This window comes from Gordionus sp. m RMFG-2023, chromosome 1, assembly GCF_954871325.1.
Source record: "Gordionus sp. m RMFG-2023 chromosome 1, tfGorSpeb1-WG-v2, whole genome shotgun sequence".
Taxonomy (NCBI): domain Eukaryota; kingdom Metazoa; phylum Nematomorpha; class Gordioida; order Chordodea; family Parachordodidae; genus Gordionus; species Gordionus sp. m RMFG-2023.
The window spans coordinates 38,857,504-38,884,236 of record NC_088775.1 but is presented as its reverse complement, the minus strand read 5'-3'; the positions used below and the strand labels follow the sequence as shown (position 1 = coordinate 38,884,236).

Sequence of the window (26,733 nt, the reverse complement as noted above, 5' to 3'; positions counted from 1 at the left end):
CATTTCCTTTTCAAATAATATCTGAGCAATCAGATTTTTTGATTTATATGTGTTTGTATTTTACTGTGAAAGGTTATCTTAAATGTATTGTGATCCCTTTTAGAAGGAAGGAATTTCCATCAACTCTCTGAATGGATTCAATGTGAAAGTTCATCAATTATATCCCATTCGTTATAGTTTTAAGGATTGTTTTCCAATTTTAGAACATTATTTATTGGAATATTTACACTACAGATATACTTTCTACCATAATAAATAAGCTGTGCCAGCGGGTAGGACAATTTAATTTTAAAGTTTTTGCATTAATTAGATATATTAGTGCAATACAATTTATATTATCAGCGTCACCAGAGATATCAAAATGTTCATCAAGCTATTTAGTATTGTAATGGTTCGATTTGAGCCGATTTTACAAACGACTAACTCATTATTTTAGCCAGAAAAATATTGCCTAAGCCTCAAGATTTCACTAAAATATGTCCAAACGTTTGTACCATCTATGAGCAAAATATGCTTACTTAATATCGTTCTGGATAAAAAAAGTTAATCGTTTTTAAAAATCCACTCAGATCGAGCCGTTTAACAACACTAAAGGTATAGAATCATATAGTGTTTGCAACGGTCCGGTCCGACCGGTCGGACCGACGGTCTAGTCCGGTCCAGTCCGGTCTTATTAGACTTTTTGGTCCTATGGGACAGTCCCGTCCAACAATACGGTCCCACGGTCCGGTCCGACCGAAGACCGATTAAAGAATATAAAAGTTTACTATAAATTGCTTTATAGTTAATGTGTATGTACATGAACATATAAAATATGATTATTTAATGCCTAACACTATATAATATCTAATTCATCGTTTACTTTTTATATTCTTCCGTTTCATTAAATTCAATATTCATAGTTTACTTTTTATATTCTTCTTTGATTAGGCATTTGTGTATAATATAATAAAAATGAATTGATGATATAATTGAAATATTAATAGGGTAATTTAACTATTCATTTTTAATAAATTTAAATGCAGAATAAAACTTTTGTAGCTTTATAAAAAAAAAATTTTTAGGTGGGACCGGACCGCCTGGACCGGGCCGGACCGACGGTCCCACGGTCCGGTCTCATTTGACTTAACGGTCCATCGGTCCGGTCCCATTTTAGAAAAAAAAGACCGGACCGGACCGGACCGTTGCAAACACTAGAATCATACATCCTAAGACCTTAATTCCACATTCCAAATCAACTATGATATCTGAGAGCTGAAATTATTTCTCTATTTTTTTTAAATCAAAATATTAATTCTGACAACTTTTTTTATGCCATCAGCTGTAACTAAATTATGAAGTCCATGCACTAAGCATAAATGATTCTCATAATCCCCCAATCTGACGCTTCTTTTGACATTTGCTCCAGTATCAGTTACCATCTATATTATTTTGTTTCTTAAATGGAATTCCTCTTCTATACTTTCGAATTCAGATATTATGGTTTCACCAGTATGCTTTTGAGTCACGTTTCAAGTAGTCAGAGTAAAATATTTTTAATCAAAATTTTCATTTAAATGATGAAGACTAAATGTGATATAATCTCGTGCTTTAAATGATCTGTCCATAAATCAAAAGTGATAGAATAGAATTTTGGTCCAGATCAAAGAGATATAAAACATGGGCCTTTAGAGATTAAACAGCATCTAGTGCACCCCGACTAATGGTTGTCCTATCAGTCAATTCTGACGAGGAATTAATTATCTATATTTCTATTTTTTAGGCAATTACTTTTTTAATAATTATTATATTTAAATTTCAACCTTTAGAAAATCAATCATTCGTTTATTATTTAGAGAATCAAATAGCATTATATCTAAACAGCACATCAAAACACAATTTACCCGATTAGATTTTTACTTTATACCAATTTAATACAATTCATATTTTAATAATTTTAATTTTAATATTCAAATTTAAATAATAATAATTTAATATATAAATAAAATTAAATAGCATTCTAAAATTCTATACGCCGAGTCGCCACCATAAAAATCGGCAGTGAGTCTGACACTCATCTCACTCGGTGGCTTTTCCGGACCGAATAAAATTGCCGGCGGCGCACAGGTCTGTTAAAACTATTAATTTCAAATATGGCTAATATATTGTGTTAAAAAATATATGGTATTAGGGTTTGACTAAACTGCAAATGCCAAGGTTTGGAAATGTTTAAAGCAGTCTTAAGCAATTAGAAATATTTACTTTTTGATCACCATAGAATTCAATGTCATTTATTTAGAATTTATTATCAGCTCGTTGAAACAATCAACTTTCTATCATATTTCCCTCTATGCACCAGTTTCCGTATTTATAGAAGTTGGGTGGAAAGCGATTATATCGATTTTTGTGAACAACGGTAGCAAAGTTTATACTTTATAGTCTATGACAGGAATTCACAAGTTAACTGACATTATTTTGTCTTTCAGATATTAACTGAGCATTCCGTTAGCATGATGCAGGCAATGGCAAGTATGGGTATAGCCAAAGATGACATTTCCGTCTCCTTCGGAAATTTACCCATTTTAGAAAATAAACAAATAAAAATTATTCCAATACACCCCATACCCTCTTCTCCTCAAATAAAATGAATACAATTTTTCTGATAAACAATAATTTAAAGAACAATAAGTAAATGTATTTTTTAACAATAAGTAGAATTCAAAATTATCTGAAAATAAAATTTTAATATTTAATAAAGTGAATATCAAAAAAAAATTTTAAATGTAAGACGGTCACGCCCTGTAATGGTTCCACGTCAATTTGGAGCGGAAAATTCGGCGCAACGTCAATTCAGCGCACATCAATTCAGCGCGTATCTAATACAGCTGCAATTTATTATAAATTTATTAGTATAAAAAGGATGATTAAATAGAAGTCATTTTGAATGTTAGTCCTATTAATTATTTATTTGTATTTTTTTTACGAAAATTTCAATTTTATTTACTATATGTGTAATATTAATAAAAAATTTAATAATATTTTAAAAAATTAACAACCAATATTTATGCCGATTTCTTTGGTAGACTAATTTACAATATTATAAGGTATGTTGATTAGTAGCCAATATTATGTAACCCTGGAGAATTTGCGCATAGAAGAATGAAAGAAATAAAGAAAAAGAAAGGTTTGGATCTATATTTCTAATCTTACATATTATTTTGGCCAAAATCATAATCGACCGTTTTTTAAATTAAGCCCAAATCGGCCCGACGAATTAATGCGCAATTTATTTATTTATTTATATTATAGGTATTGAAATTATAAATATACTAATTGAAAATAAAATTATAAATTTCCAGTGTCATTAAATATGAGAAATTTGACATTTCAATTATCATGGATAAAAAAAATATAAGTGGCTTATCATGACATTGACTTAAAAAATCAAAAAAAGAAACTAAAAAGATTTTGTCCGACTAGATTCATTGAAAGACAAGACAGTGAAACTCTTTATTGAACTATATGATATTGCATTTGCAGCACTGGAATTTTATATATCAAGCAGGGAAAAAGATTCAACAGATGCTGAGAATCTTTTTCAGGCTATTATTAAGCCACAAATTTTAATATCTATTCATTGTGTTTATTTTTTATTTAATTATACATATGATTTAGCAAAATGCTACAAAAAATTGAATTAGATTTAAGAGAGGTTATGAATAGAGCAAAGGATATTGTTGAAATATTAACAAATATTAGAGAAAATGTGGATTAAAATTTCATGAAATATGAGAAAGTAAAGGAGATTGCTAATATGTTTAGGATTGAAATTTTTAAACCTAGTAGTTTCTAGACAATTGAATTGCTCAAATATTGATGCATCTACGATTGAGGATTTTTATATAATAAACTTTTATTCATCTTATTGATACATTTTTTTTTTAATTAAAGGAAAGATTTATTAGTCATATTTTTATTTTAAAAAGCATTTTTTTTCTTTTGCATGGTTGAGTCTAAACTGTTGATTACGCTTGAAACACGAGAGGATATTAGTCATATGATAAGTTACTTTGTGATGTCTGATTTTCTTAATCATGACAGAATAGAGTATTCTTTAAGACCAAAAAAAATGCTCTAGAGACCCTTTCCATGTGTAATTGCACTTTAGGTTCTCAATATAAAAACATTATTAATTATTTTAGCTACTTTACCAATTAGTACCTGCACTAATGAAGGGTATTTTTCAACTTAAAAAGGTTAAAAACCTATTTAAGAAATAGGGGAGACCGGGGATGGTTGGGACACTTTTCGTTCAAACCTTAATAATTTTAATATTAATAGACTAATCTGAATAATTAAAACATCTTCTGAATCCCAGAAGTATAGGCTATTTGAAATAATTAATATATATTTTATGAAGATTATATTTTTTTAGAAAATTGAATTTAAAAAAAAAAAAATTTTTTGTCCCAACAATGACAGACTCTGTGTTCGTTGGGACACACATATGTGATAGTTGGGACACTCGTGAAATAGAGGTCTAAATAAATTTAAAATCAGTAATCCAGTAAGACTAGAGAGTATGACACATATGATTTTATTGATAATATTGAAATTCATAATCAATAACTATATAAAAAAAAATTTAGCAAAATTTAGGAAATTTATTTTGGGGAAAAAAAAATTGTAAAGAAAAAAATGTAAAAATTTTTTTTTTAATCATAAACATAGCGAAAGATAAGTATTTAATTATTCATTATTCACAATACTAAATTAATAATAAAATAATAAAATTGTTTATAAAATGAGCTAAAATGGCGTGTCCCAACTATACTATGACCAACTATGACCGAGCCCACTAACTTTATAAATATCATCCAAAATCATATTAATTCATGTTTATTGATTCTGAAAGTTTGCCAGATTGGAAAATTGGGTTTAGGCTTTCCTAAAATCTATTTATTATGATTTTTGAAGCTTTATTTATAAATATAAACGATAAATTTTGCAAATATTTTTTATTACTTTTGGTATGCCAAAACACATTTTCTTCTGTAAAAATTAAAATACTAAATATTTTTCAAATCTTTTTTAGCCAATCATGTATGACTAAATTATCTATGTTAGGCTCAAATTTCCAGTCTTATATAATAATAGCTCAAATTATAATTAGAATGTCCTAACGTTCCCCTGTACTCAATGTACCCCGGTCTCCCCTACTACCGGTGAAAAATCTTTGGATTAGCTCTATTAAATATTTATAAGGAGATTGTTCTAGATATATTTTAATTCTAGATGAATTAGCAAAATCAAAAGTAGACCTCTCTTTATAAATTCAAATCAAAATGATAAACGACCGATTTGGGTCTATTTTTAAAAACTTAGCCAAAATAATATGTATACCTTATAATGTGATAAATTATCCACCAAAGAAATCGGTATAAATATTGCTTGTTAATTTTTTTTGATATTATTAAATTTTTTGATATTACACATATAGTAAATAAAATAAGATATTAGTAATTTATGTAATACTAAATATAAAAATAAAATCATAAATTCAATATTAATTAATGAATAAAATTTAGATATAAATTGTAAGTAATTAGGGGGTATCAGTCATTGAGAATATGAAGCTGAGGTAATTGGATTTTATTATATTGAGGGCTAATCTTTGGCGTAGGTAGTAACCCTCGTTGGGATCTTCGGTCCTAGTAGAGATCCGTTTCCCCAGCTCTTTAAAGAAGGCAAGGGCGTGAGAGCCGAACGATGTTAGAGTCGTGGCGATTAGTGGTAGGAATGTGTAATTGGCCAGAAGAGATGGCGAATTTTTAGCGAGTTTATTCGTCTCGGCGTCTACTAGAGCATCTCTATTTATATTGGAAGGGGCAAGGGGATCGATGCATGAGAAATCCCAGGTTAGAAATTCCCCCTCTTCCAAGGGATCATGGTAGAGCCATCGGGACGCTTACCATCAGAATTGTAGAGTCCAGTGGGTTCTAGGGTTGATGGGATATCGGCAGATTTTAGGGCCCTGGCAATAGTATCATTGCATTTTGAATGTCTAATGAATCTGCCTCTACAGCGCTTGCAGTGTAAAGAGTGACGGCCTTTGGAGTTGACCGGCGTTTGACAAAGGATGCAGTGATAGGGTATTACCATATCACAATTAAGTCTTAGACCAATGGCGTGACGTAGCTCATCATTGCTTAGGAGCTGGTCAAGGTTTCGCGAAAGCTTCGAGAAATTCATACCCGCTGTCTGCGGAAATGGAGAAGAGTAGAGAATGGTCCTCGGGTTGGCTCCTCGATTTAAGGTATGCAACGGAGTTGCCAACTAGAGGCTTATCCCAGTCCTTCTGCAGTGTCGATGAGGGAGGATCGACTAATGAAAGAGATTTCCATAGATCAATTGCCTGGGGAAGTAAAGGGTCAGGATGTTTTGTGAGTGCGTGTATGATGGGCTCGCAGGACAGGCGAGAGGATATGAACGCACTAACAGAGAGTAGGGAAGGCGATCGTATGCCAATGCCGCCGGATTTGGTTGGCAAGGTAGCTTGTAGCCAAGATAGGTCTCCGAATTTGAGATTGAGTATATCCTCTGTAAGGTGTTTAATCTCTAGCTCGTGTGCAGCGAGGTTGACGTCGTATTGGAAGATACGTGACGATCGGAGTGTATATAGAATTTTTGGGATTAGGAGGTAGTTCTTTAATAGAAAGAACGCTTGGTGGGCTGGGAGGCGAGATAGTGTACCGCGCATAAGGGATATCTCTAGTAGAGTGTCGGCGAAGAACTTGACAAAGGACTCGTCTTTACCCACTGGAGATCCGAGATGTGTTAAGAAGTTCAATGGTGTATGATTGAACATAGGATCATAGTTAAGGTCGATGATTCCAAGAGGACAATATTCGCTCTTGTCTTGATTGATTCGCAGTCCCAAACTGCTCTCGCTGGATTTTATTATTTCGACCGCCTTCATAACTTCGCTGGGTGAGCCGCCTAGTATACCATCGTCGATATACCAGTTATGAAGGTTTAGTTTACATTGGTCATTTATGCTTTGTATTAGGCTATTAATGCCCAGACTGAATAAGAAGGAGCCTAGAGGGTCACCTTGTTGTATTCCACTACTAGAAGGAATCAATCTATCTCCAAATTGATGATGCGATGGACTAGCATAACAATCGAAGATGAATTGCGAGTATTCTGGGTAGAGGGTAAGGATGGGATTAAGAAACGCTGTACGTTTTAGAGAGTTAAAAGCGTTTGAAAAATCTATCTTAATTAGGATATCGTCACTGGGGTCTGTTTGTAGATACATTCTGGTCATGTGTAAGGATACCTCGCATCCCCCTTTTACGTTGACTCCTAATTGATTAGGGCACAGGTGATTAGATACTGTGAACAATATTCTGCTCACTACTAGCTTTGCGATTAATCGGCGCCAAGTGGTTCCAATAGCGATAGGGCGAATATCTTTATTAGGTTTGTGGAGGACGATGAGTTTAGCTCCACAAAGGAGTGGAATAATGGCGGGTGGTAAGCCTCCAGCAAGCATACGGTTGATGAGTTGAGTAATTTTTTCCAAAACGTCGCATTGTTGTGTGATGTAAGGTGCGGTTAGATCCTGTAGGAATATTGGGCGAAACCCATCAACCCCCGGTGAAGAATCGCGTTTGAAGGAGAGAATAGCCTTTCTAACCTCGCTTGAGGTAAAAGTGGTTGCAATTAGAGGAGCTTCGGGGTAAGACGGTATTTCGTCCTTAAGATCGTGTGGGTGGTGTTTTAGGAGAAGAGCTTGATAAGTTGTTTGATCGTAGGGAGCTAGCTTATTGTCAGATGTTGCCAGTCGTATGGCGGATTTAACATTCAGGTTATCCAGCTTTTTAGATATAAGCTTGGCCTTGGTGAGTAGGTCATTTTTGTGATTTTTATTTTTATCAGTGTCATCACCTTTAAAAGATGTGGAAAAGTGATTGATGGGTAAGGGGTAGATAGTAGCATCCTTGATTTGCTGTGTCAGAGATTTTTTACTGGCAGGATCAGGAACTTGCAAGGTAGTAAAGGCAAATGACAGGGTGTCTAGCCAGTGTTTTATGGAAGAATAATTATTTATCAAGGAAGTCAAGTTCTTTGAGAGGTGTTTGGCAACTTGAAGACGTGAAATCACAAATGGTTTTGGTGTGACTAGAAATATTTCTACATCTGTGGAGTCGGTTGGATTGAAAGTGAGAGCATTTTCGGCGGTTGAGGTGGGGACTATTGGGCTAGTAGGCACATCAGTCAACGTGGGAATGGTAACTATAGGTTGTGCGAGGGCAAGGGCAGAAAAGGCATTTAGGGTTCGAGGGATAGCTGGTGATAAGATGGGAAACCCAGATTGAGGACATTTTATCTTCTGGTTTCGATGAGATGGCAATAGCCCCAATTTGGTTACTTTAACGAGTTTATTACATAAAGGGCAGTTAGATTTGGTAGAAGCTGTGCTGAGGTCTGGTAAGCTCATAAATTAAAAATTTTTTATCAGTTTAAGAGTGAAAATGTTGGATATTATTTTTATCTTCAAATATGGGTTTCTTGTGGGTTGGTATATTAAGGAAGTTTAATGAGTTATTATTTTCTGTTGGCAATTATTTTATTTTTTGTAAAATATTCAGTTTCTCTTTCTGCTTTTATAGCAATATTAGCTTGCTTTAAAGGATTTGAATCAATAGTATAATTAGATAAAAGATTAAATGTCTTATCCTTTTCAAGTGTGAATATTGATTGTGGCAATTATTTTATTTTTTGTAAAATATTGAGTTTCTCTTTCTGCTTTTATAGCAATATTAGCTTGCTTTAAAGGATTTGAATCAATAGTATAATTAGATAAGAGATTAAATCTCTTATCCTTCAACTACTAATTATAAACAATACGACTACTAATTTATATTTCAATTTATTTTTTATATGAAATTTTTATTGATTGTTTTTCGAATGTTCGATTCTATTTTTAATATACAATATACATAAATAATCATTTATTAATTTATTACATTTCCTTCAAACAATTTAAAGTTAGATTTCTTCAATAAACCTCTTTGTAGGTTTATGGTTTCTTGATGAGCAACGTAATGTGGTATTTGTATTTGTGTTTGTATTTGCTTCATTCACTGGCACAACCATTTCTGTAACTTCCAAAGAACTTTCATGATTTGGGATAACTAAACGATTTCTTAACTGATCTGCATGCTTCCGTAATGTTTTCCCGGAAGATTCAACAATATAAGAATAAAGTCCTATTCTTTCTTTAATTACTCCCTCTCTCCAACCATTGATATTTTCATTATTTAACCATATAGGTTGTGAGATTTCAAATTCTCTTTCCTTTGAATGTAAATCATGATGAAGGCTTTGTTTATCATTAGCCCTTACTATTTCGTGTTCGGCATTTGGTCGGATCCAATCCAGACTTGTTTTCAATTGCCTCCCAAACATAATTTTAGCAGGAGATCTACCTGTGGAACTATGCTCTCCCAATCGGTAGGTTGTTAAAACCTGTGTCATAGCTTCTTTGGGATCGCTAATTGAATCTCTCGTTGCATAATACCGACCTTTCAAAGTTCGTACTGTACGTTCAGCTAATCCATTAGTTTTTGGATGATAGGGTGCCGAACGTATATGACGTATGTTATTTAAATCACAATACCTACGGAATTCCCCTGATAAGAATTGTGGTCCTTTGTCTGACACACTGTACTTGGGTATTCCAAACCTAGCAAACCATTTATTTAGTCGTTTTATCATAGCATCAGCAGAGGTATTCTGCATTAGATCAACTTCTAACCATGGTCTATTTTTCTGGCATCCAGAACATATTTTGATAAAATTTTCTATATCAACATCACATCTGGGCCACCAACAATACAATCTAAAAATAGATTTCATTACATTTTCCCCAGGATGTCCCCAGTGAATCATTCCTAACACTGCATTTCTTAATTTATTAGGAATAACCAATCTCCCATTCCATTCTATAATATCACGATTGACAGAAAGCTCTTCTCGTCGATTATAAAAATTAACTATTTCTTTATCTTTATGACGATCAAAGTTTCGCCAACTTTGCTGAATATGTATTGCTACTTTTTTTAATATTAAATCTTGCTTCGACTCTTTTCGTAGAATATTTTCTGACAATTGCATATCATCTAAATTAATACTTCGAATATCCAAAACATGTTTAGAATCTTGATTCTCTTCCGAAATTTCTTGGTGTTTATTAATCAAATCTCGAATTCTAGAATCTAGTGTTATGCAACATTTTTCTTTTTCAATATTGTTGACCAAATTGCGTACTTGTTTAATCATAACCTGACGAGGCATTTCTAAATTGAATGCTATAATCCATGGTAATCCGAAAAGAGGCACCCCAGTTGTATTCATTATTACCACTGGTAGAGTCCTTGTCTGTGATCCAATCCTAACATTGACTTGGGTCTCGCCCTTGACGTCTAACGGATGATCACCATATGCAGTCAATGGACTGGTTGGCCTAATTTTTGGTCGCCCAATACTTGTCCATATATCAATTCCTATCAATGACGCTTGTGCACCAGTGTCAAAATCAAATTCAACATCTAACCCATTTATCTCTGCAGTTAGTTTTGCTCGATTCTCTCGATTTTGTTGAATCTTCCAAATATTATGAATAGAATCACTTGATGACACTCTTATATAGTTTAAATTCTTTGATTTACAGCAAACTGCAAAATGACCAATTTTTTTACATTTATTACATGCCGCATTTGTAGCTGGACATCTCACTTCTCGGTTATGAATAAAACCACATTTATAACATTTAAGTTTATTATAATCTTTATCATTATTATTATTGTAGTTATTATTCTCTTTATCAAATGTATTATTATACTTGACTTTATTATAGCCTTTATCAATTGTAGTCGTCGTTTTTATTGGATGTTTATAATTATTATCATTATCATTTCTTTTGTTATTAACATTTATCTTATTAACAACTGGCATATTTTTATTTGCCATTTCTTTATCTGCTCGCTCAGAAGCTAATGCCAGATCAAGAATAAATTGAAAAGTCAGTACATTGTTATCTCTATCAAGACCGTCGGGGTATAGAGCTCTAAGATCTCTTTCCAATCCCGGTATTTCCATGCCAACCATAAACTGATCACGTAAACGCTCGTCAATATCATTAAGATAATGACAACGCTTTCCAATTGTTCTAATTTTATTTGCAAATTCAGTTATGGTTTCAGTTGTTCTCCGTAATCTAACGAAATCAAATCTAGAAACAAAAGCTGTTGACGTCGGTTTAAATAGTTTAAAACATATTGACTTAATTTCCTTAAAAGTAAAGTTTCGATCGAATCAGGATAACAAAAACGGTCCACCAACTCAATATTCTTATTGCCAAAAAATGTTAAAAATATATCTTTATATTGACATTCAGATGGGCTTACGTTTTTTAACCGAAAACTGACTTCCCATTGAGAAAAATATCTGTGAATGAAGTATCCAACTCGAATTTATCAAATTTAATCGTAGATAAATCCGCTATTTTTTTTGAATCCATTTAAGGAATTATTTTCTCCATTTAAGGAATTATTATCTCCATTTAAGGAATTATTTTCTCCATTTATCGTCGCCATTTGTAGTAATCCCAACTACTAATTATAAACAATACGACTACTAATTTATATTTCAATTTATTTTTTATATGAAATTTTTATTGATTGTTTTTCGAATGTTCGATTCTATTTTTAATATACAATATACATAAATAATCATTTATTAATTTATTACACTTTTCAAGTGTGAATATTGATTGTGTTTTGTGCATTTAAATAAAATGTTTGGATGACAATTTTATATTAGTCAACAATTTTTGGTAAAAGGGTAAATTGTAAAGATTGGTAAGAATGATAGAATTGATAATGTAGAGTGTTTTGTTGGGAATAATATAAAAGAACTTGTTGGTTATTAATTGATGTATAATAATTGAGGATGATTGGTAATCTAAAAGTAAAGGAAATATTAAAGGAAAAAGTATTTACTTAAATTTTGGTTATTAATTGATGTATATTAATTGAGGATGATTGGTAATCTAAAAGTAAAGGAAATATTAAAGGAAAAAGTATTTACTTAAATTTTTTGTATCATTAATCTACAATTAAATTTTGATATATTGGAATTGTATAGAATTCATTGATGCAAAATTATGAAAGAGGACTGAATATTTTGGATGATAAAATCATTTTTATGTCAGGTTGTGGTATTGGCAGTGGTTGTAGTGTTGGCAGTGGTTGTAGTGTTGGCAGTGGTTGTAGTGTTGGCAGTGGTTGTAGTGTTGGCAGTGGTTGTAGTGTTGGCAGTGGTTGTGGTGTTGGCAGTGGTTATAGTGTTGGCAGTGGTTGTAGTGTTGGCAGTAGTTGTAGTTTTATTGTTAGATTAATCAGGCGTAGCTTTTATGATTTTTCTAAGCTTGCAATTTGTTTATTTTGAAATTGGATATCTTGCTGAGATCCACTTATTAAATTGTTAACATATTGCTGGATTTAATTTTATAAGGTTGGGTGGCAACATGATGATACAAAGGATATTGATTGTGTTTTGTGCATTTAAATAAAATGTTTGGATGACAATTTTATATTAGTCAACAGTTTTTGGTATAAATAAGGGTAAATTGTAAAGATTGGTAAGAATGATAGAATTGATAATGTAGAGTGTTTTGTTGGGAATGATATAAAAGAATTAAATTTTTTGTATCATTAAACTACAATTAAATTTTGATATATTGGAATTGTATAGAATTCATTGATGTAAAATTATGAAAGAGGACTGAATATTTTGGATGATAAAATCATATTTATGTCAGGTTATGGTATTGGCAGTGGTTGTAGTGTTGGCAGTGGTTGTAGTGTTAGCAGTGGTTGTAGTGTTGGCAGTGGTTGTAGTGTTGGCAGTGGTTGTTGTGTTGGCAGTGGTTATAGTGTTGGCAGTGATTGTAGTGTTGGCAGTAATTGTAGTGTTGGCAGTGGTTGTAGTGTTGGCAGTAGTTGTAGTTTTATCGTTAGATTAATCAGGTATGCTTACTATGTACTTTTTTATCATTTTGTGTGATAATTAACACGCAATCACGCTATATAATAATATTTAAATTGACCAAAGAGATTTTTGTAAAAAAAAATACAAAGAAATAATATATAGGACTAACATTTAAACTGACTCCTATTTAATCATCCTTTTTTTATACTAATAAATTTATAATAAATTACTGTATTCGATACGCACCAAGACGCTGCGTTGAATTGTCGCCACGCTGAATTGACGCTGCGCCGAATTGTCGCCGCGCTGAATTGACTCTACTCCTAATTATAGCCGCGTTGAATTGACGTGATACCCCCTGTAATATGCGGGCATCTTTAATATAAGTTATGGACAGGAAAGGGGAACAAAATTATTTCATCCCAGGCCCGTAAGCAGCGGGGGGGGGAGAAGGACACATCCCCCCCCCCCCCCCCCCAAGCCAAAAAATGAAGATGCCGGATTCAAAAATATTAATGTTTATATTAATTTATATTTTTTAATATTTATTACTATCTCATATTAATATATATTTAATTACATTTATTTATCACATTCATCTATTAAGTTATTTTATCAATTAATTTCGATTTCAAGTTTTCATTGGCGTAATATTTATCTATTATTTTCAAATTTCTAGTGGCGTAATATTTATCTACCATTTTCATATTTCTAGTCAAATAATAATTTTTCTGAAACTCCTTGTCCAACAGAGAGAAAGAAAGCGCAAGCTTGCCCAACGAGATCTAGTCTCCGCCATCAAGCATAACAGCTTTTATATTAGAAAAGCAGATTATTAATGCTATTACTGAAATATCACAATGGCCTGAAAGAAATATTTCCTCGGAAGCAAGAAAATTATTGGATTCAATACTTATTTCAAATTTTTTTTCGCATTAGAATGTATTATTTAATTTTACAACTATTTTATATAATACTTTTCAAAAACATGGCATTGACTTGATTAAGAAGACGAGTATAGCGGAGAGCTAGAACTCAAGGAAATTAGGGCTAATGTTGATGAAGAATTTCATTTTATATGTTATTGTTGAGTCAAAAGGAGAGCTATACGTGTTTAATATTTGTCTCCCTCGACTTGCAGCAAGGCAAGCTCATCGTCAATTAGTATAAGATCAGTAGAAAAGTATTATAAAACTATAATCCAAATAAATATATGGTTTTTAATTCATCATACAGCACTTACCAATCTGCAGATATTACTTCCACTAGTGTTGTTAATAAACTGTGTCAAGTCGACTTAGTCGAAAACTGAGCCAAGTTTTGGTTCAAAAAAATCGACCCAAACTGACTTGAGTTGTGAACTCGGGTCATGAACTTGAGTCGTCAAATTGAGTCGACTAGAGGACGAATATTTCAGATTTATTAATATTAATTAAGATATTTGTTCTGTTTTTTACATTTTTTTACTTTCGATTTCTAACTTGAGTCGTGAATAAGATATATATTTGAGTCGACTAGAAGACAAATAGTTCTATGAACTTGAGTCGGGAGTCGACTAGAGGACGAATAGTTCTATGAACTTGAGTCGACTTCCACAAAAGCCTTCCCAATCTTTTTCAGATGGTGATAGAAAAAAAATAATATTTTTTGATGTCTTATTAGCTGAATAACTATGTTTAAAGGATTAACTAAGATATAGTTCCAAGAATTCTATGGATGCTTTGTATAATTTCAAACACATTTTAGATTATATTACCAATGTATTAAAATGATTATATATATATATATTAGCAACTCTTCCCATTAGTAAACTAATGAGAGAACATTCTCTATTTTAAGAAGAATAACAGAGCCCTGCAAAAGTACCATTTGCAGGGCACGACCCGGATTTTTTCAAAAAAATTTTCGGCCGGCCCGGGTTTTTTTTAAATAAAATTTTTAGGCCCGGCCCGGATATTTTTAAATAAATTATATTTATTTTTGATTTTCATAGCTAATTTCAAATATTTGGTTTTAAAATATATAGCCTGGCCCGCATAATTTTTTTTTAGAAAAATCAGCCCCCCCCCGGGTATATTTAATAAATTAAAATACGGTCCGGCCGGAGAACCGGACCTGCAGTCTGAAAAACATACCTAAGAAGTACAACTACTAAAAGTGTATTGAATCGTTTGGATTTTTTAAATATTTATAGGCATTTGACGCCAAGCAAGGATGAGTAATTGAAAAATTAGCTCAATCCCAACGAAGATTGGATTTTACATTGTAAATATAATACAAAATACAATTATTCTTAAGAAACTTTTTGTGTATTAATATTTATTCCAACATTTAAATATTTTATACTTTATATATAAATTTTAAAGGTTCAAAAAATTTAAATTTCTATTTTGGGTCATTTAAGTGATTCATATGGTGGTTATGTTCACTTTATATTTTTTAATTCACATTTATTTTATAGTTTTTTATGTGCGGTTTATATATATAATTTTTTTATAATTCATATTTAAAATTGTATATTAGAAATAGTTATTAGTCCTAATAAATTTGTGCTTGATATTTTTAAATAACTATAATATTTCTTAAAAAAATTTATTATCCCCCCCCCCTCCAGACCAAATTCCTGCTTACGCGCCTGATCTTTCATAAGAAAATCCTAGCTATGCCTTTGTATGCAAGGTTTCAAATTCGCAATCCATGTTATCTCATTGATTTGTTAGCTACTAAAAATTTTAAAACAAATTATTCAACTCCTTTACCACTAGGAATTTTGTTCAGTTTTTTACAAATCGCCATTATCTAAGGGTTTAAAGGTTTTTTTTATTGGTATTATCCAGTAATTTAAGCTTTCTACTGCAATTTTTATTTCTGCTAATAAATCATGCATATGTTATGAAAATCGCTGCACTCGAGAACCTTCTTTATGATGTATATCCTTCCATTCCACTCGACCCCCCCCCTCCCATTCATTAAAATTTTTCAGGAATAGACAGTGCAGAAAAATAGCGCGTTACCGCTATCTTTATTAGTCAAAAAAGTAGCACGCTATTGGCTACTATATTTTAAAAGTAGCTTTGGCTACTTTTTAGAAATAAATTTGTTCTATTTTTTGCTTATAATGTACATAGTATATAATACATAAAAATCAACATTTATAAATTTAAATATAGTTAGTTAGGTATAAAAAAATTTATGTAAAAAGACTATAATTTATGTAATAAAATAATATTTATGGTAATATTCATTTTTTATTTATTTTGTTGCATTTTAATAATAAAATCAATTCTATAATATCATCCCCAAGTCTAGAGCGAATTCATAAAGTATAAGTTTCGCTTCTAAGTAAACTTTCAAAACTAGCACTTGAGGGCAAGGTAGTATTTAATTTTATATATATTTTTATAAAAAAATTATCAAAAATACTCATTTGTATTTTTAGATTTAAAAAATGTGTCAGGGGATTTTCTATTGTATTAGTATCCTTTATTCCTAAAAAATGATCAGCGGAAGTCGTTTTCATGGTTCTAACGAGGGCATCTTTGTCTGCTATCTCAATCTTTAGTGTCTGGCGACAAAATTTTTTTATACCAGGGGATATAGTTTTAATCATCATGGTAAATAATAGATTATCAACTAATGACATTGGCTCAACTGTATCAATTATAAAATCGACATTAGCTTTATTAGCTAATTTTTGAAATATTGGCATGCAATATTATTAATCAATTTAGCTTGAATTGAATGGGTCTTTTTGGATGTATTCTCCCCTATATCAAAATTATTAAGATATTTTTCAATCTCTTTAAAACCGTTGGCATGAACATTATTACAAAATCAAAATACTATTAAAATTTAAAATGACAATTATACATTTAGGTGATTTTTGAGGTTATAGCTACTAGATATATTTAAAGATATATTTACAGTTTGAGCAAATAATTTGAAGCCACCTTTTGTTTTTACATAATATTTTTCAAATTTTAATGGAAAATTTGTATTATAGTTATCAAGAACATTTTCTTCCAGGGCACCTTCCAATTCATTAATATCAAAACTGTCTGACTCACTTACATCAATTTGGATACCCATTTGCGATGGCATTTTAAATAATTTGCATCAGATGATTTAGGTTTTAGAATATAAATTGAAAATATAAATTACAAATTGAAAATATAAATTACAAATTGAAAATATAAATTACAAATTGAATATATAAATTTTAACTTTCAAAATTAAATAATAAATTATAAAAATTATAATTAATTATGTTATTATATTTAAATTTTAATGTTTATAGTTACATTCATTATATTTTAAAAAATAGCTAAGTCGCGCGTTACTTAGCTACTTCAAAAAAAGGAACGCGCTAAGAAAATAAATAATTGGGAAAAAAATAGCGCTATTAGCTATAGCTACCAAAAAAGATAGCGCGCTACGAGCTACTTTAACAACTCTATAAGGATAATATTTCTTTACTACTTTTCTAGTGTTCAACATATTACGGATTCTGTTTTAATATTTTTCAGTGTAGCAGCTTGGATAGGGAATATGAATTTTGGCCAGGGATCCAAACCGAACCTGAACCGAACCGTTAAACCGCTAAAAACCTGTATTTTTTATCGAACCTAAACCGAACCTAAACCTCTAAAAAATTTCTAGCCGAACCTGAACCGAACCGCTAAAATGCCTCTGAACCGGTTCGAGTCTCATAATTTTATGCTTATAAAATAATGTGTAAGTTATTACTAGTAGTATATTGCAAATATTTTAATTATATTCAAATTGTTTTAAAAATTATTATCAATCACATTTGATTGATAAACGTCAGTCATAATTTTTATAAACTTTAGTATATTGCCATTTTGCAATATTGCCTATAAATTATAATGAAAAAAATTAAATCTAATATATAAATTATTTACATATAGTATTATAAATGACACATCAAATCTGATATCATACTGGCAATGCCAGCTACCCAAGTTAGTGTGGAAGGATGTTTTTCAACAATTAAATTTATATTATCTCCTTATAGATGTAATTTGAGTGAGACGAATTATGAAAATATATTAATTGTGCAGCTTAATAAAAAAAATTTAAGTAATTGTTCATATTTAAATTAATCATTGATATATTTATTTGTTATATTTATAAATAAATATTATTTTATAATGTGCAATTAATAAAAATGATGATTTTTATTTTAATTATGAAATAAATTTTTTCCTGATACATAATCCTAATGTAGGTTTGAATACAAATGTGTTCAAACAGGTTTTTAGAGGTTCCGAACCGATATTTTTATTTTTTGCGAACCGAACCTGAACCTTAAACCATTATTTTTATCCGAACCTGAACCGAACCGATATTCGTTTCGGTTTGGATCTCTGATTTTGGCAAACAAAATCAATAAATTTTGGTTAATTTAATTCTTTCGCTGTGGCCAATAGCTTTTATTTTATTTTGAGAGAGATTTGAAGAGCCCAATGACCATTGAAGATGGTGGTGCTCTAAAGTATGAAATTCTTCTGCTATTAGAAGGTTACAGTATAATTAGTCTTAAAAGGCGGCTAATAAAATAGGAAAGTTAATATATGTACCTAGAGATGAGGTGAAGCTTCTTTGGTGACGCAAAAAAATGGTAAAGAACACAAGTCAGAATTGTTAAAAAAATACTTATTTTAAGATACATTCAAGGTAAAATTTTTAATGTAAGGTGTGCATAATGTCAAAATATTCAGTTTGATATTTTATTTATATATAAAATATATAATGAAAATGTTATATTATTACTAGCTTTTAATAATAAAATACTTTCAGTTTTCATAAGTAAGGTTTCCTCGCTTTTATCTTTCTTTTTTTCTTTCTTATGATACTTTAGTTTTGCCCAATTATTTTTGAATTTTAATGTCAAATGCCCCGAGGAATTTGCCCAGGAGAAAATTCTTGATTTACCTGAAGTAGGAATGAATAAATCAGCCAGAGCCGAAAAACTCCACCTAAGTAGAGAAACAATCACACAATATTAATAAATTAAATGATCCCTTCAAATCTGCTCGCATTGGCCTCAAGGGTAATAAACGCAGTTTGCAACGAATTATCAGAGAAAATCGTGGATCAAATCTTGTTCATTTGACTCAAAAATTGAAACGACGAATGACTTTATCTATCTCTACCTGCAAAAAATGATTCATTCTTTAGGTTACAAATTTTATAAAATGATTTTAATTTTTATACTTGTAACTGTACTTTTTAGTAAAATGATAGAAAAAATCTCTATTAAGAGTCAACCAAAAGAAGAAACGATACTTTCGCAAAAAATATAAAGATCAGAATTTCTGCCAAATGCTATATTTGCCTTGTACCACATTACTGCGAATACTCTCAAGTTCTAATACAAACTTAGACCGGCCAAAAACAATTTTCGATTAATTAAAAATGTTTGGGAAAATGAAGTATCTAAGCACTGCCTGGTTTTATTCGAGGCAATACCTAGAAGATTCGGCTCGTTATTAAAGCTAAAGGAAATGTCTCGAAATTTTGATTAGTATGTGTTACATCCATGGATTAAGGTATTCAACCTTTTTTAAAAAAATCCTTATTTATATGTATAATAATTATTTAATATTACAATTATGACATTAAAATTTTATCCTATCTTAATAAAGCGTTTATTGCATTATATAAAAGTAAAAAGGCGTTATTTATTTTATTTTGGATAGTATATATGGAAAATTTAATAAAAAAAAGATGTGATTTAATTTTTAAAAAAAATTAGCGATTGATGTTTAATTTTCCTTAAATAAAAAATTAAATATGATTTTTGAGATTTGAAAAATGAAGTAATGATCACTTAACAGTGAATTAAAATAAAATATTAATTAGTAAATACCAAACATAACACAGGAATGTGAAGAGGACTCCAAATATTTAACATAATTGTTTTTTGAATGGTTCGGTCTCATGCTAGAAGGTATTTTGGTTAATCTGGGTAGCTTCTTCAATATGTAAAAATATAGCTCAAAGGTAGAAAAATCTTTAACAGCATAAGAACAATTATACATTTTATTTACCAGTATTCTAATTGCTTGATAAGAGTCGCAGTAAGTTTGTATTTTATTTCAGAGATCGAAATCAAACCGAACCATAAGAATAAGGTAGAAAAGTAAAAAATGGAACCAGAGCCTAAAAAATGCAGTTCTTTCTTAGTAGTCAAAATATATCCATTAATATACAAATAAAATATACCTTTTTTATATTTTATTTTAAATTAACCAACTTTCAAAATCATTCACACATAAATAAAAAAAATTAATAACATTTATCAAATGGTTGGGTCCTATATGTGGAATTCCAGAGGTTTTATCGCAGTTACACTAAATTTACGAGGGTATGTCCCTAATGGTAATCACGCAAAGTTATTTAATTTTTAAATTTGATAAAAGTAATTATAATAACATTGCACTGCCTTATGAACAAAATTTATTTTTTATATCGTTATATTTAGTGTTGTTGACGAACTTAGCCTAAAGCCTGACGCCATAGTTTTCATTTTGTTTATAACTTGGTTTTTTTAGTTACCAAAACTGATTGAGTAATTAATGAATACTAATTGAACATTAAATATTAGCACAAATCTGATTTACTGCAATATTTTCCATCCTGGCATTATACTAATTTTGGTAAATTTTATATTTTTCCAAAAAACCTCTTTTCTATATACTTAGTCTACCAAATGGATTAAAATAATATACAATTAAACAATAAATATTGATAAATTTTTCCGAATAAATGCTTTCAATAAGGTGAGCCAAAAATTTCCCTTTCTATTAGTTAAAGCACTCATAGACACTAGAAACACGAAACATTCACATAGATTTTAGAATTGGTACTTCCAATTGTTAAGTCAACTTTAACGGAGATAATATAAAGTATATATTTTAAAAGAAAATAAAAATAACCATGAGTAAAAAATACTTAATCTGAATTTTAGGCAGGGCTTTGCAAAAAATGGGATAAATATAGGTTAAAAATCTTCGACCCCCCCCCCTCCTGGATAAATCTTAGCTATGCCACTGAATATTACTTAACTTGGGTAATACTAATAATTTATATTTTTCAATATTGTATGTTTTTATTTATTACCTAATTCATATTCTAATCTACTTATTCACCTAGAAATGATAAAAAATGATCGAAATATACAATTTCCGGTTGAATCCCATAATATATGTAAATTCTGATAAAATACGAAGAAAAATTTAAGCCACCACCCCACCCCCTTCATGCCCCCTAATTAAGAATTATAATTATGACCCTGGATATGGACCAAAAAAAGTATAAAAAGTACTGGGTTAAATTTATGACAATTAATAGATTTGTTTTGAATTTCATCAAAACTAGGTCAGGGGTATGGGCTATTTGGATATCCATCAGTTAATAATTCAGATATTTCTGGCCCATGAAAACTAATGTCTGATGTTGACGATTAATAAATTAAATATACCAGTTTTGCTTACTTTAAATGAAACTAGTTAATTTGGTGATTACCTTAACTGTCATATAATCATCCAGATACATATGTCTGCCATTCATCGGTAAAATCAAATACTTGGGCCATTTCCAGACAGGTTTTTTCAAAGCGATTTTTAGGGAATGTTACCAGCAATCAATTTTTTATTTCCAAAAAAATGTTAACTTCTAGAATTAATTTTTTTTATATAACAATATTTCTAAAAAAAAACAATCCGAAGCCACATTTCAAAAGGCCATTTAATCGTTATTAAAATCAAACCAGTTTGTTTTCTATTTATGATTAAAAAAATGGGGATCTAGATTGATTTTTTTATATATAATTAATTCTAGAATTAAATATTTTTCTTGGAAATAAAAAAAAATTGCTGGTAACATTACCAGCAATTTCTGCTTTGAAAAAACGTTCTGGGAAATGGCCATATAGCTCTTTTTAGAGGCATGATTGGATTAATATTCGCGAAAGTCCATTCGATTCATAGCAATGTTTTCTGCTATACTGATCCGAAATTTATATATAAAAAATTAACACATACACATCACATGTTTGAACAAAAATTAGTCTCCAATATTATCTGGAAGTAAAGTTCTTCTTTATTTTTTAATTTTGTCAGACTCGCTGATATTTGTTTATATATCGCAGAATGCCAAAGATGAAATAGATGAATAAAAATTTTTCTTTTCGGATTGTATAATATTTTTTTAGAAAAATGCCAGGTAAAATACAATAACATTTTCATTTCTTACAAGAGAGAGCAAAAGTAATATAAGTATTTTTAAAATATTTAAACATCAGTCCGAAAAATTGAGAAGCATGAGGGTAAAAGGCTGACAAATTTTACGATAAATTAAAACAATAATTTATGTATTGACGCTTAAGAGTTAGATTTTCCCATATCCACTTTTTTTCAAAAATGATAAATCAATTTTTTTATAATTATACTTATTCTATTTACATTAAAATATCAGAAATATTTATAAAATAAATCAAATTATAGCCAATATAAGGTTAACTATCCTATTGAGAACAAAAGAAATTTAATTTTTAAAATTATTCTCTTATAAAATTACAAAAAGTGGAAATGGAATAATCTAATTCTCAGGCTACGATATTTTATAAATAAATATCTAAAAATTTTATTGCAAAATTGCATCGAAAAGTTATTCAACTAAACATTTAGAAAGTTGAATAATTTTATATATCAGAAATAAAAAGTATAGGCCGATACCGACAATTCGGTACATCCTTGGTTCCAATTTATAATAAATTATATTTTTTTGTATTTCACAAAATTTTATTTTGATTCTCGATAAATATTATCAAAATAAATTTATATAATTTTCTAAATAACAATTAACCAACATAACCAGAAATTTTTAAATACAATGACTACAAATTAGCATAGTTTAAAAAAAAAACATTGTCTAAAAAATATTTAATAAAAAACAAAAAAGATTTTTCAAACATCGAGACAAATGTTTTCCTATCGAATAGCTGCTCTTTTAAGAGTGTCGCATACGACCAGTCCTTTACCTTGTACAGAGAAAGGTTTATCTCCCAACATAGCTACCATTCGATCCGAGGTCTTCAAATGAGGCGATATTTTTGCAAAATAGTCCTTTTTGATTTCTTTTGCCTGGATTTGAGCTTTGTGTGGGTTAAAAGAATAAAATGTTTTTATTAAAGTGATCACTAGAGAGGGTTGTTAAATTATGATCCCTTTGCCAATCGATTTTAAATAGTTGAGGGATCGAACTGAATTAAAATAAATTAGTAGAAATGATGAAATAAGAGATTGGGGTGATGGTGTGGAGAAATTCGCAAAGATGTTAATTTAATATATTATATGTTAGAAGCCTGCAAAATCAATTTTTTAACCCAAAGCCTGGTGATAAATTCATTTATTTTATCTATTTTCATTTCATGCAATAAATTATAATTTAATGTTATCTATTTTATTCTCTCTAATTACAAAATGATATGAAAATAAAAATATTCTTTTTTTATTTTACTCAAAATCCTAAATTCTGCCTCAAAGGAACGTGGGAGTGGCAATATCTCCTAGATACTAGTACGTTTAAAGTTCCCTGTAATCTGGTATAGAATATGATGACCGTTTCCTCAAAATTTTTGATGGGGAAACCACCTTTCGTGAAAATAGACATGTAACGGCTATAAATGATACAAGCAGACACCGGACAGCTAGACAATATAAGAAACAGAATACTGGTAGCCTAAGAGTTAAAGTTGGCGAGATAATGGAAGCGCTAAACATAGGGAGTGTAGATACATGCTAGGTGCAAGAGATAAGATGGAAAAACAATTGATGATTACAAGTTTTTCTAGCAGGGATGTGATGAATGATTGCTGCTGAGAAGTGAGTCGTTAAAGTATTGAATGCGGAGAGATTGAACGATAGTATATTAGTAATTAAAAATGATCATTGGTAAAAGAATATTTAACGTTATTTCAGCTAATGCACCCCAAGTCGGTAAAAGTGATGAAGAAAAAAGCAAATTTTGGGACAGATTATTTATTAGACATCAGATATGCCTAATGGGAAGCAATTATGATCAGCGGGGACAAATCATATCTCACTCGCTTTTTTAAGTTATTCAATTTAGACTAGAGGCCTATAAGAGACCAAATTCTTTGACCATCCCGATCCCTAGAAAGGAAAAACCTTTACCTGACCAGAGCTGAAAATTTTAAATAAAAATTCCGGACCCAACCTGAGTCTAAACAAAATCATTACCTTAAAAATTTTTTTCCCCAGTTTATTATAAAAATAATTTAGAATGAACGAAATCGTAAAATAATATATAAAATAAATGTATGATTTATTGATATGACTAAATAAATTCAAAATTGTAAAAAAATCCAAACCCGACCCATATAAAAAAGAATCAAAATTCTATGAGGGTTTTAGGGTCGGGTCGGGGTTTACATCTAATATGGAAACTCTCGAAAAAGCTTAATTTAATTATGAATTTTAAATATAACATACGCGTGCCGTCGAAAATGATACGATCCCCAGGAACCGATTTAGGTGGTGGTTTTAAAATTTCTAGCTTGTCTCCATCTACAGCGCACATAAGCATCCCTTGGGAAAATATACCCCGCATTTTAATAGGTTTAAGGTTGCACAAAACTACCACTTTCCTATCAATGAGCTTCGAACCAATGAATGAAAGAGTGTAAAAAAATAATCAAACAAATATAATAAAAAAAAGTAATCTTATTTAATATATCCCTATTTTATTTTATACTTTTAATCTTACAAAAAAAACGAAGGCGAATGAGTAATTTATTAATTGTTACATTGAATTGGGCAATATTTTAAAATATTATGGGTTAATAACGTAAAAATCAGGTCTGTCGGCCCAGAACGTAAAACGGTAAAATTTTTAGATCTAAGCCAGACTTAAAAATAAAATTAAACCAAAGCCAAGCCTAAAAAATTTTAATCCTAGGGTTTTGCCAATTTTTTTAATGTAATTGACTAAATATGGCCAAAATTGTCAAAATGATCAGAAAAGAGTACAATATGAGACTGAGTCATGCTAAAGCAGGCGAGTACGCCGTACGCAGCGGAAGGGGGGAGGAGAGTAAGGGGCAAACTCCTTAAAGCCAAAAAATTTAGAAACCGGATTAAAAATTTAATTTTATAATAATTATTTTTACCTCTTATCGCAAATATATATTTATCATAGTCACAGCAGAAATAAATACGTTAATAATTTATTCTATGATTTAATATCGATTTCGAATTTTCTTTGGTATTATATTTTTCCATCTTTTTAAATTTCCCACCTTATCATTTGAAATATATTGGAACTTAAGCAAATTAGGGCAAATGTAGATGACGAATTTCATAAATTATGTCATTGTTGAGTCGCTCTATAAATTTAATATTTGTCTACCTCGACTCGCAGTAATGTAAGTTCATCGTTCCAATATTAATATAAGGGTCTGTCGAAAAAATACCCCCACTTGGATACTTTTCTAACTCAAATAAATGAAAGTTCTTGATTAATCAGGCAACACTTACAAATCTGCAAATATTATTATCGCAGAATCCTTCTTAAACTTAATATTTTAGGCGGAAAAATATTGCCTAAGCCTTGAGATTTCGTTAAAGGATGTCCAAACATCTATGCGGTTTATGAGCAAAATCTTTAAACCTAAATAATATTTCCCAATCCATAATGTCAATAAAGGCTCTTTCTCTACTCTATAGCTATCCGTCTTTATAACAACCGTTTATGAATCTGGTTTTGATATCTGGATTGTGCATTTGCAATTGATTATATAATAAATTATTTGTTTGCTTAATTTTTGTAAATTTACTATCTTCGTTAGACCGTTTTTAAAATACAAAGGAATAAGCATATTGTAATTTATTTTCAAACAGTATTCATCAAAATCAAGATATTAGCATGAAAATAAAAATAAAAATCAACATTTTAATGTCCAGGTTGACCCATCAAAATTTTATGAAATAGTCCCGCCTATGATTTTATATAAAATTGGAAATGCATTACTTTATTTTATTTATAAATTCAATTTAGTTAAGCAGTTCAAAATGAAAAGAAATAGGATGATTGTTGTTATTTCAAAGAACATTTAATCAAATTCAAAGTCAGATATTTGCGAGGCCCGGCCCAATTTTTGATGTGCTAATTGTCCGGCCCGAACTTGGCAGATCTCTGATCTAAATTTTTATTACCTGAGTAATATATTTTACCATCAACAAAAGTAAAAAATGTTGGTTGTATTAATTATTTCTAAGAAGATTTAATAAAAATTATACATTTTAATTTTAAGATTTGCTAGACAAATAAAATAGATAGAAAAAGTACCATAGACAAGGATTAATTTATTATAAAAATGCAATAAATGATTTTGATTTCAAAATTATGTTTGATATAAAATTGTTTTAACCTTTATCAGATATGTATATATAATCTAAACTCAATAATTATTGATTGCTATTACACAGTTTAGATTCAAATTTGCATATTAGAAACAGAATCAAATAGTGGATTATTTGCATTGGATTCGTTTACATAACCAAATAATTTACTATTCGCATGAATAATAAATTTAAATTTACTATTTGTACTCGAATAAATCGTTATTTTTAAATATTATAAAAT

The 26,733-nt window shown here is 30.0% G+C and overlaps 1 protein-coding gene across 1 annotated transcript; it reads right to left on the bottom strand.

The window, feature by feature from the left end:
* Positions 1-22,905: 22,905 nt before the first annotated feature.
* On the bottom strand, positions 22,906-24,772 carry LOC135922162 (aminoacyl tRNA synthase complex-interacting multifunctional protein 1-like). The gene is made up of 2 exons (XM_065456589.1): positions 24,582-24,772; positions 22,906-23,221 (listed from the first exon to the last, which is right to left on the bottom strand). Exons 1-2 carry the CDS (start codon positions 24,697-24,699, stop codon positions 23,058-23,060), a joined length of 282 nt encoding a protein of 93 aa, XP_065312661.1. The 5' UTR covers positions 24,700-24,772; the 3' UTR covers positions 22,906-23,057.
* Between the last annotated feature and the right edge of the window lie 1,961 nt (positions 24,773-26,733).